The sequence below is a fragment of the Alexandromys fortis genome, unplaced genomic scaffold, assembly GCF_014885135.2.
Source record: "Alexandromys fortis isolate MF-2015 unplaced genomic scaffold, M_Fortis_MF-2015_v1.1 scaffold_85, whole genome shotgun sequence".
Classification (NCBI taxonomy): Eukaryota; Metazoa; Chordata; class Mammalia; order Rodentia; family Cricetidae; genus Alexandromys; species Alexandromys fortis.
In genome coordinates, this window is record NW_026067975.1 from 1308870 (window position 1) to 1321706 (window position 12837).

Consider the following 12837-nt stretch of genomic DNA (forward strand, 5'->3'; position numbering starts at 1 on the left):
GGGTCATCCCTAAATCTTATGTTTTGTTCTCTACAGTATCATGTAAATATTTGCTATGAAGGCAAGAGAAATGGTACACTTATATTTTTTTTTTTTAAGAAAAAGAGGGTTAAGAAAGCTTGATGAAAATGTGTCACGGCCAGTCACGATGACAGATCATTTTTCTTTGCAAGTCACCTGCAACTTATAGCGACGTGAACCCCCTTTGAGGTTATATGCACGTAGCTTTAAAGCTGCAGCCTGTGAGGGTCTATTACACACTTCGCTTCGTCTTTGCATTCCAGGGGTATCTCCATCACCAAAATGAGGGGAAAAGAGAAAGCAAGATTTCAGACAGTCTGCCCATTTACATTGCTCAAAATTGATAGTTGACCATCCGTGAAATTGCGTTCATTGAGGGGCATCCCCATCCACAAGCCTTGCAAAGAGCAAGCAAAAGAAAGCACAGCCTCCACTCTTTCCCATGTATTTCTTAGACTAAATAGCCGGAGGAAAGATAGCAGGAAAGACAGTAGCTTCCTGAACACCTTTGTATAAGATGGGGACTTGGTGCATTCACGTTACAGAGGTCTCTTGCTTTATATTTCTCTTAGAGCTGCATTTATCATAAGTAGACCCCACCTCTCAGAAGACAGACAGGCAGTGGGTGATGCATATGCAGCTTTTCATTCACATTAAATGCTCTGCTTCAGAATAGGAACGCTGCATCAGATCATGTATGCAAAATAACATTGTCCTTTATATGGGTTGGTGCTTGGTTCCCAGTTGCCAGGCAGGTGCAAAAACATCAGAGAACTCAAGTTCCTTATGTAAAGTGGTGGAATATTTGCATAAACATAACAAATGCCTTCCTGTAGTCTTCAAAGTGTCTACAGATTATTTATAAGACCTAATGTGGTAGAAATACTCTATAATGGTTCTTTTTTTTAATTTTTATTTATTTATTAAAGATTTCTGATTCTTCCCCGCCACTGCCTCCCATTTCCCTCCCCCTCCCCCAATCAAGTTCCCCCTCCCTCGTTAGCCCAAAGAGCAATCAAGTTTCCCTGCCCTGTGGGAAGTCCAAAGACCACCCACCTCCATCCAGGCCTAGTAAGGTGAGCATCCAAACTGCCTAGGCTCCCACAAAGCCAGTTCGTGGAGTAGGAACAAAAACCCATTGCCATTGTTCTTGAGTTCTCAGTAGTCCTCATTGTCCACCATAATGGTTCTTATTGCTTAGAGACAAATGTCAAGGAAAGGACATATCTGTGTTTAGTATATTTAGATGTTTTCAGTCTACATTTGGTTAAATCAGTGGATGGGAAACCACTGAGGGGCTAGATGTTTGCCTGGTTTTTAAAGCAACTGGGATTCCCAGTCCTCTTCATCCAGCTGCTGGGAATTGCCATCAAAGTCAGTGTCCACAAAAGCTACAAAACTGGGTATCCATTGCTAGCACCACATTGGTCCCAACCTGTCCCCTGCCAGTAAGTCCACTTCAACTTTTTCAGCCACATCTGATTAGATGGTGTGCAGGAAGAAGGTTGGATCAAGTCTGAATCTTAATGTTCCTTGTTCCTGGCCGCGTAGCCTTGGGAAAGGTATCAAAACCTGTACATTTATTTTGTTAAAAGAGTTGTCCGTGTATCAGATCAGACTAGCAATTCACAAAGATGAAATGGTTTCTTCCACACCCATCTTGGTTTCATTTCAAGCTTCATTCCATGCGAGTGAGAGAGGTTTCACCTCCTCAAATTTGGCATTTTTCCATTTCCTTGGGTAATGGTGGGTTGATCAGGGAGGTGAGGATGCAGACTTATCGGGTAATATGGGTCCAGTCACCTTTCCATGTGGTTATCCATTGAAATGATGCTCATCTGCCTCTTGGTCCTCAGTCACTAATGACCCTTTAGGATTGACTGCTGTCTTGGCACTTCCTTTCCTTCCATGGGCTACATCAATACCTGTGGTGTTTTTCATGTTCTCTGTGCAGGTCCATCTATGTACAATCTACTTAGTGCCATACCGATATCACACATCCTGCCAGGGGCTCAGTCCTGGAAGCAGCTGTGGGTGATTTCATCCTGTGATTTATTCTCTCCATTTCCTCAACCTCCCTCGTCTGGTAGAAACCAGATTCTCTTCCTCTCTACCTCCTGAAGGTAGACTTGCTGTCAGGTCTTCTTTGTCCTTTGGAAGGTTTCTGCTTCTGAAGCCCATGCTTGGACCTCTTCTGTGGCCATACCTGTGGCAAGGCTAGACATGTGCATAAATGGAAGTGAGACGAGAGAAATACCCAATAAAAATATAAAGCACAGGGCTTCAGATCTCCAAAGACCCTCATCTTTAAGGATTAATGAAATAGTATAAGAAAGAACTTGATTCATTTCAAGGGTCTCTTGGCCACTATTTTTTCCTCTGACCTAGTAAACAGGTTGTTTAAAAATGGATCATGTGCTGCCTTAGAAACCTCGGATTATCTTAGTAATCTAATTCTTATATTTTAATTTACCTTAGTCGTTCTCTCCACTCACTATCAACTCCCAAAGACCCTACGCACAGCCTACAGTTACAGGAACCTAATATAAAACAGGAAATGTTTTTGAAATGTTGATCTAGTCTAAGGATTCCAAAATGATGTCTGGAAACAAAGTTTTGATATTTTGTTCTTTTGAAATGATTCATGACCAAGTTTATTTTGAATTTTGACAGAGGAGCTGCGTGTCCCATGTAGACACCTTCAATATTAAAAAGAAAAAAATTTCAGTGTATCTTTTATTTTTGATATCTTATATCACATCTAATACTGGGTAAAATGTGCTTCAACTTTTATGTGTGTCTCCCATTGCAAAATGCTAACTAAATCTCACTCCTAGAGACTTCTGATTCATAAACAGAGTACCACACAAACCTAAGTTCCTAAGTTGAAATACAGTACATGGTACCTTGGCATCCAAGCCTGTCACAGATATTGAACTTTGAGATGGAGCCTCTGAGTGAGATGATGAGGTGGGATAGATGGTAGATAGATGGAGTACTCAGATTTTAGGGATATATACTTTACAACTTCAAGCCTAAGTTTTATTGTATGTGAGTGCCTATATAATGAATGCCTGTCTCCCAGGGCAGTTATGAAGATTCAAAGAGATGATGTATGTTGAGATTGTACATGGTGTTGGACACACAGGTCACACCTAGTCAGTGATACTCATTGACTCTACTAATCAAAGGTTAGAGACAAGGCAGGAAATAGATGGCCATTTGAATAGCATCTCCATCATTTATGCTCAAGCCTTCATCCTCTTTTCTGTAGGTTAAAAAAAAATCAGTTCACAAGATTATAAGTCAGACATTTTATTGCTATGAAAAATACTAAAAATAAATAAATAAATGTGAAAATATAATCCTTATGTGCCAAAGTATTTATCTTGGCTCATGACTCCAGAGCCTTCAGCCCTGACCTGCCTGCCCCACTGTTTCTGGGCCATGGTAAGAGAGAGCATCCTGGAAGAAGGGTGAGGAGGAGCAGAGCTGTTCCTAAGACATCCAGGGAACAGAGAGAGTGACCTGCATCTTCCAAAGAGGCCTCACCCTGTATGCTTCTGTGGCCTAACCACAGTTTGAATTGTTTGAATCCCTCAGTGAAGGAGGTCAATGATTTGGTCAGAGCCCGCATTATTCAACCACCTTCTAAAAGCCCAACCTCCAAACATGAAGGACCCACTCTTCAATATGGGAGCCTTTTGGTTGGGTCACTTCACATCCAAGCCATAACACTAAGGCATGAACATGCAAATTTTTACGGAGGAGCATCAAGAACAGGAAACCTCAAACTGTCCTCCCATAGCCAGGTCCTTTGCAAGCCATCCACCAAAGACACATCTATTTGGAATTCCCTGAGAACCAAGCACTAAGAATGACTTGTTTTGCTTTCAAAGCAAAGAATCCTTTTGCATCAAGGAAACAACCTATGAGACAAAATGGTTTAACACATAAAGACAAATGGTTCCTATAGCAGAGAATATCCCAAAACACAGCGACGGGAAAGCCCACTGGAGTCCTCCTTGCTCCCATGTGACTGTTCTCACTCTGCCCTACATTCTGCATCGCCCTCATCACTCCTAGGCTAATGACAAGCTGGCTTATGCAGTGTGGGTTTATTATATAAAGACAACAAGAGCTAATTGAAAACCTCCTGAGAGCAAAATAGAAGCGGTTATGTGTAAGCTACCAGTCATCTTTTCCATGGTGGTAGCCGAAATTTGGTCCCATGCATCTTCTTGGGTCTATAATTATGGCTTATTGAATGCCAGGTACTGATTGGCTTCATCTTCTTCCTTGGCCCCAGACCCACCCCCTGAATCCATCACTGGGGCAATAATGGTGTGATAAAATTTGCTTAGACTCTCTTCCTGGAGCTTGCACCCATGCCCAAAGCCTCAGGCCTGACTTAGCAAGAAGGAAAGGGCGAGAGAGCCACAGTGCCCACGATGACTCTGGTGGCATGCAGCACATCCTCCTCTTCAATCCGACAGGCAATTATAAAGCGTCTGTTGTATGCCAGGCAGACTACAGTGTGCCAGGAGGACACAAGAGGCTAAGTGTTCTTGAGAAGAATAAATGAGTCAACTTATGCACAGTGCCTGGTGCAACCCTCAGCCCCTAATACTTACTTGCTCAGTATTGTCTTCATTAAAATGAATAATGCATGAGTGATCTTTGCTATCCAGGAAAGAGAGGCTTAAACTAATAAATTATAGCAACTTGCGACGAGCAAGCCTGCGGGTAGCATCAAGGAGAGAGATTGCATAAGGAGCATGCAAAAGGCCCAACCTGGAGAAGCTCACAGCGCAATGCTTCTTAACCTTGGCTTCACATCTGCTTTACCCAAGAAGCAAAAAAAAAAAAAAAAAAAAAACCTCCCCATACCAATTAAATCAAAATCTCCAAGGTATCACACCAAGTCTCAGGCACCAATTTATCTTTTTAAAGATTCCCAGAGGATTAAAACTTATAGCCAAGGTGGATGATAACAATTTAGGCTACCGACGATAGCATCTGCGTGTAAACAATTCACTAGTAATTCCACGTGAAAGCCGTAAAACCAACTAAAGTGTTCCAGGCCCTACACCTAGAGTACAGTGGGTCTCAGGACAGGGACAGGGTTTGGGAAACAGGGACTCAGTAAGGTGTGAGGAGACAACAGTGACAGGGAATGAAAGAGACCTTTGAAAGACTGTGAGATGTGCCTAACCTGGGTGACAGGGAGGTCAGGATCGGGTGAGCAAATGTAAGAGCAATGGAACAGGCGTGAGGGAGAACCCAGGCCAGCCCAGAGAGCCACGCAGTAGGTTATCAGGAGAGGTTCAATAGGCAGCACTGAAGGAGCTCCAATAGGAGCGTCTACTACCCACAAGGCGTTGCTGGCACACCTGGCTCACCAAAGAGCAGCAAGAGTGCTCCAGGGCCACTAAGGTGGAAAGCTGCCCTTTGGGGAGCTGGGAAAGCTATATACAGGGGTTCCCAGCCTGTTCTCAAGCCTCAGACAACATAAAGCACAGAAGATTAGGGAGCTGCTGTAGTGAGACAGCCTACTAGCACTAGGGGGCACTAATGTGTCCTGCAAGTCATGGAGGCTCAAAGAGTTTTCAGAACCTCTCCTGGGAATGATCAAGATGGGGACTCAGTCTCCGTCCATCTTCTCTCCTCTCCGCATTCTATTTGTTCTCTGAACAAAAAGCCAAGCAAGACCTGGGTTAGATCTGTCCATGGAGTCCATCCAAAGATGGTGGAGGGGGACTGGGATTAGTAAAGAGGCTAGGGAAGGCTTTCTGGGTGAGGTGGGTTATAAGCAGACCTCAAGAGAAGTCTGGCTTAGAGAACAGCAGGGGAGATGGGCGTGGCTCCTGATGAAGCTGCATCTTGAGTACTTTGAACCTTGCATGGGCATGGTAGCAGACCCCAGCTCCCATGGTGCTCAGCCCCTGCACACACAAACACACATTGGCTTGTTTCTGTCCCTTAGAATTAAAGAACACACAGACAGTACGAGTGACTTTGGTTCCTGGTGCTTCCTATCTAGTCTCCTCAAGACAGATGACAATATTTCTTGCTCTTACAGGAGGCGAAGTAGCCAAACCACGGTTTGCACAGTTTTTCCATGGCAGCCTCGCCAGCCTCACGATCCGCCCTGGAAAAATGGAAAGCCAGAAGGTGATTTCTTGTCTGCAAGCCTGCAAAGAAGGGCTGGATATTAATTCCTTGGAAAGCCTCGGGCAAGGAATAAAGGTAAGGAAGGCACCGATACCACCTCTGATAAGACACCAATTTAGGAGTAGAAAAAGTTACCCAATACCTGAGCATGCCAATAACTAACTATTTCCGGAGAAGCCTCCCAGAAATGGAACCTCGGTTAAGGTGTGATCACACTTTGCTAGAGACCAGTTAGTGGCCATGACTTCCAGGACGACTTCTGCCGCCAGCTCCTGAAACTTCCAGATCTAGAATAGACAGTAGACACTATTTGCGTCTTCCTGGAGGGGGGCATGAAACTTCATTTGTCTGCAGATTGTTTGTTACTTTGCTATTCATTTGCCTAAAGGCGCTAAAGTGGCATGCAGGAATACGTTTCAGAAACATAAAATGTAAACAAAGAATTAGGACTCTGAAACACAAATGAGACAGGAGAGAGACGACAGACGTGAGGTAGAATTGGAAAACAGATATGACAGTCACTAGGTCTTACATTGTTAAAGTAAAGCCAGCTCTCCTTCAAGCAATATCTGAAAGTCACAAGAAAGATGAAAATGTGTGGTTTTTATTGCCTATGTGAAACCAAAATATGCAGGTGATTCATCAAATCAGAGCTGTGTTCTTAGAAAAGCATCTCTCAGAAGGCGGGGGAGAGACAGCTGTGGCCCCAGCAAGCTTTTCTTGGATAGATCTCACCTAGATATAAGAGGCTCTAGCTGGTCCTGAACCCCTGAGTTCTGAATAAAAAACAGGGTCAGTCCCATCGAAAACCCCGATGAATCATGACAGGCCCCAATGTGAGAAAGTACGTCCCTAGCTCTTTTCTGGAAGTCAGGATGGCCTACCCTCTGTGTCCTGAAGACCAAGACATCTCCTGGAGTGCCCAGAAGCCACAGTAGTTCCCTGTTGAAATAGGAGCGGCAGGGCTGCGTCCCCGGCACCCGGCCGCCCGCATGGCTAGTTTATACCCAGAAATAATTACACGGAAACTGTATTCTTTCAAACACTGCCTGGCCCGGCTAGGTCCAGTTTCTTATTGGCTAGCTCTTACATATTGTTCTAACCCATTTCTAATATTCTGTGTAGCCCATGAGCTGGCTTACCAGAGAGGATCTTAACCTGCGTCTGTCTGGAGTGGGAGCATCATGGCGACTCTTCCTCTAACCTTCTTTCTCCCAGAATTCTCTTCTGTATACTCCGCCTACCTAATTTTCTATCCAATAAAATGGGCCAAGGCAGTTTCTTTATTAGTAAGAAATCATTCCCACATCATTTCCCCTTTTTCCGTTTAAACAAAAAAGAAAGGCTTTAACTTTAGCATAGTAAAATTACATATAACAAAACAGTTATCAAGTAAGAATTACAGTTACAATATTTATATCTATTTTATCTCTTATCATAACTAAGGAAAACTATAACTATTTATTCTTCAACTCCATCAAAGACTCCAGAAGGATATAATATTATCTAAGTAAACAAGAAATAAGAAAACTCTAGAAATGACAGAGACATCTCGCTGCCTGGACAGTCACCCAAAGTTCCTCTGTACCGTTGGGGCATCCATCTTCGGCCTACAGGCCCATGGTATCCAGATACATTTCCATGAAGCAGGAAATTTTAAAGACAGTTCAGTCACTTTCTGCTGTGTTCTGTAGAATGTCTTGTAGACTCTTTCATGAATCAGGAACCCCGAAAGACCATCTCACCTTTAGGCAAGTTCAGCAGTCCTCTCTCTGAGGGTTCTCTGTGTCCAGTTTATGCAACAGTCCAGGCAAGAGCAGTTTCTTGCCCAAATGACTATCCAACTCCATAAGGATCCTCTTCGATGCCCATCTTCCTCTTGAAGTAGCTGGTGCTGCCAGGAGCAGACGTGTCTCCTTGTCATGAAAAGTCCTAAGTTATTAAAATATTTTAAATGCCATATTCTGCAGTCTTTGAAAGATATGAAGAATGCCTATCTAATTGAAATATATCTCTATATATCTAGAAAATCTAACTAACATGACTACAAGCTTAACTATTAGCAATGATTATCCATTAACAACCTATATTTCCTAATTATACATTACATTTTAAGTGAACTACATAATCACAATACCTTAATCAAGTTCAAAAATACATATACATATAACAAAATTGACCTTAAAATCCATACCAATGCAAATTATTCATATCTATATCATATCCCCCTTTAAATGTAAAAGAACATTTATAAACAATATTTGGGAACATGGGCGTAGTTTTTTCTCTCCAAACTGCTTCCTGCTGAATGGGGGCACTGTTAATCAGATCATTTAGGGTGTAACCTGTGTGTCAGGTTCATCTCGGTTGGCAGTTGAGTGAAGTAATTTTTTGAGGGTGTTCACAGCAACCTTTCAGGAGGGCGTGGTCTATCATACCATACCGGGATAGATGCAATCCATAGGGTCACATCCTCTGTGGAAACAAAAGAAGACCCTCTCCAAAGCATCATATCCTTAGATCCAAATTTTGAAGTCAAGATACCTTTAGAACATATGTGCAGGTTCAGCTTAGCAGCCCATATAATAAAATGTCTCTTTGTACTTAGCTCCTTCACAGTCAAAAATTTTAAAGAAAACACAATGTACATAATCCAGACTCTCTGTGAATTTTTCATTTTTACGTGGCTTATTTTTCTTTATTTCTCTTAATCTATAACTATCTGTACTTCTGTACTCTGTCTCTTTAAAGACTTTACCCTTTTTCTTTTTAAGACATTAACTTTATTCTTTATATTCTCTTTTTTTCCCCAAGCCTACGTACATTCATCCAACGGTGTCTGAATCTGTTTTACTGTGAATCTGTAATTTTTTTTTTTTTTTCCAGGAGCATTTCTTAAAATGTTAAGCATTTCTTAAAAACTTAAGTTGCACCATGTATAGGTAATACGGTACTGCCTGTGTCCTGCCCAGTCTAAACCTTAACTGCACGGTTTTAAGGTAATTACGGTAGTTCCTGCCTGAGATCAGCACAGTTCAGCAAGGAGCAGCCGCTCCTGCCTCAGAGTCATTTGGTGCTTTTGAGCTGAGCACAGTTACAGGCAAACAGCAGTTTACATTGGAGCCGCAATCAGCAATTTAATTTTGAGACTGAGTGTGCAGCACAGAAACTCTTTTTATCCAAGTTACAGCCAAATCTGACACGCAGAGCACTGCGCAGTCTGAAAACGCGTCTCTGTATGGCAGCAGGAATCCGCCATGCTCTTCCGCCTGCCTAAGCCTGATTCCGCCATCTGCCCAGGTGTAGGCAGGGAACGCTGAGCCATCGGCAGGTCTCAGAGCAATCTCCTCCGATCCCAAGTGGGAACAGAAACATCCAGTCCCATAAAAGCCTTGAAATGCTTTAAAGCCAGAGTTCACGCTGGCAGCATAGCACCAGGAAGCCGCGCTTTAAAATGACGCAGCTTTTTTTCTCTGCTGCTGTTGCTGAATCAGGAATCTCTCTACAGCATGTCACCAACAAAACAGCAAAAATCTGTGTTAAACTCTGTTTCCCTTATTTTTAAGGCTTCTCAGGTTTTTAAGTGGATTTAGCCCCACGTTGGGCGCCATCTGTTGAAATAGGAGCGGCAGGGCTGCGTCCCCGGCACCCGGCCGCCCGCATGGCTAGCTTATACCCAGAAATAATTACATGGAAACTGTATTCTTTCAAACACTGCCTGGCCCGGCTAGGTCCAGTTTCTTATTGGCTAGCTCTTACATATTGTTCTAACCCATTTCTAATATTCTGTGTAGCCCATGAGCTGGCTTACCAGAGAGGATCTTAACCTGCATCTGTCTGGAGTGGGAGCATCATGGCGACTCTTCTCTAAGCTTCTTTTTCCCAGCATTCTCTTCTGTCTACTCCGCCTACCTAATTTTCTGTCCTATGAGGGCCGAGGCAGTTTCTTTATTATTAACCAATGAAATCAACAGATAAGATACAAGACCCACCTCCATCAGTTCCCCATGGCTATTTCCCAAGGGAAAGTGACAAGAACATAGAATCTCTACTTGCTGCCCATCTGTCTCCAGTCTATCATGGGCCTGCCTTGCCATCTACCATGGGCCTGGTAGCCAGGGACTCACTTCCTAGCAGAACCTGCCCCTAACATAACAAGGGTCTAATGCTTGAGGACTCTGGCCCTGGGTTTGCAAACAGGGCCTGCTGGCCTGAGCACCGTGACATTCATTAAAATGTGATCAGCTCAGTAAACATATCATGTTGCTGTTATGGGCATGTTGTCTTTAGATACTTCAGTAGCTCTAATGGTCAATAAACCTGTTTGGGTACCACTACATTGACAGTGAGTATTGACATTCTCTAAGGACTCTAAGAGGCAGACAATGCTTGTTCTAAATGCTTTATGACCATCACTCTTTGTGATATCCCTTCCCATTGATAAAAAGTACTGTGTTGTTCTGATATTGAGAACTGAAGGATAAAGGATGCTCAAGAAACATCCTTAAGTTAGTGATGGGCTGATCCAGAATCTGAATCTAGGCAGCCCCACACCATAGCTTCAGATTCAGGATGAATGGCCTTCAGGGAAGGCTCCCCAAAGGAGGGGAAGCCTGAGGAGAATGTGTAAGATCAGGTGAGAGTCCTGCCAGTGAAGGAAGGGAAATAGTGAGCAGACACTCCAAGACGATCTGGGAATTTGAGCGCGGTAGCAAAGGAGCATCACAGAAATGCACAGGAACCTCGGGGCTAGTTTCGTAAGCGCCCAAATAGTAGGACAAAAGTGGGACCAAGGAGCTAGATGAAGACCATATCATGGACTCCTAGATACATTTAGATGTATTTTGTTTCCTGTCAACTACGAGGAGCCATTTAAGGCTCAAATAAGAGAAAATAATCTTGGCCTGCAGGGTTTAAGATCCCTACCCTAGACACTGGGTCAGAAGAGGAAGATGAAAAGAATACAGAGGCATGGTTAGGCAGGACTGAATTCCCAGATACTGTTTACCAACCATGGCTTTGACACACACAAGCTCATACACGCGTGTTAATCACATGTCCCAGGGAAAGCTGATCTGATCAGCATGTGTTATTTCCTTGGCATATTGTCCACACAGTGCTACAGAGATCTAGCCTCCAACCCTCTCTTTTTCGCACTCCGACTCACTGCCTGCCTATAAATGCAGCCTCTTCCTTGAACCATCCCCAAGGACCACCGTTGCAGAGTTCCAGGCTTGACAGAGGAAAAAAAAAAAAAAAAACAAAGATGCTAGACTTAACAGCCAGGCATTTTGTGAATAATAAATTAAGAACCAAAGTGATTTCTAATGAGTAGTCATCGCCTGTGGAAAGAAAAAGTGCTAAGCTAAGTGTCACACAAATAGAGGGGTTTAGGGGAGGCCGTTTGGCATCCCACCGGCTCATACCCAAGTCACTACAAATGGTCCTTTCCCATCCCTAAGGCCTGACTTGTGAGAGCAGGAGGTCTGCGAGAGAAGTTACTAAGACACTCAGTTTACAGAGCGCTCACTGGGGGCTACTTTATGTTCATTGTCTCTATCCCTCAAAACAAATTAAAGATTATGACCTCATTTCAAAAGCAAGGGGACTGGGGCTTGGGGACTTGTCCAAAGAAAGTCCTTGCTCTTTCCTCACACCAGCAATTCTGATTAAAAGATGGCCTTGACCATTATTAAAACTAACTTCCTTCAGACCCTGCGTGTCTCCTGCCCATCATTGCTGAATGACTACCATTTGATTTGCCAGTGACTAGCCGTGTTCTGTGTGACTGACTTATAAAAAAGCAAGACCTCTCTTGCTGAAGGAATGTCTCCATGGATAGGGCCTAGCTCCAGCCTGATGTGGTGTCTGCTGCCTTGCACCTATGCAAGATACCACTGAATAGCCACATTTCAGAAGAGTATCATGTTTTAATTTTCACAGCACCCTCCTTGCCACCATCACCTTCACAGTGTGGGAGAGCATGAAAGAATAGTGACCTTAGCACCAGACACTCCTATGTTCTCAACACCAGTATTTATAATATTTATTTATTTCCTCCCTTGGTGACCCTGGGCAAGATATTTCAACCCCCAAAGCCCCACCACCATGTACAAAAGAAACTGATACTCTATTTCTTTTGGCAATGTAACAATCTACTAAACATATAGATAATATATCTCTGTAGCAAACCTAATAGGTTCTCAGCAAATTACAGGTCCTTTTGAGGCACAGGAGACCTTTCTGCTAATTTATTTATGTATTTGGAGGAGGATTCAGTGGACTGGACACATAAAAGTGTTTACCTCTTACATAAGTAGAGGGGATGAGGTAGAGTAACTATGTAGAGGATAAAGGTCATTGGAGTGGATGGGAAAGACTAGAGAACTGCATAGGGCAATTCCCTGCCCTGGTCCAGAGCATCCAACCTCCCTTTCTCTCATGTCTCATTGGTCAGGTGTGGTCACATGACCTTAAAACACATGGCACAAAGGAGATAGGAAGTGCTGTTTCTACAGTGCCCAGGAAGGGGAGAGAGCAGAGTTTGGTGCGAGCTCTGCTGAAAAGGACTAGAAGATCTCGTGGGGACTGATAGGAGATGGTGCTGAGTAAAAGGAGGCTTGAGGAACCATCCAGTCATCG

At 43.4% G+C, this 12837-nt stretch overlaps 1 protein-coding gene across 2 annotated transcripts in view; it reads left to right on the forward strand.

Annotated features, from left to right (window-relative positions):
- The window catches only part of Clstn2 (calsyntenin 2), a 554741-nt gene that overhangs the window by 521342 nt on the left and 20562 nt on the right, over positions 1-12837 (forward strand). For both annotated transcript variants that reach the window (XM_050157231.1, XM_050157230.1), the window contains exon 10: positions 6104-6270. In XM_050157231.1, coding sequence (XP_050013188.1) covers positions 6104-6270 — 167 coding nt within the window. The remainder of the gene's footprint in view (positions 1-6103; positions 6271-12837) is intronic.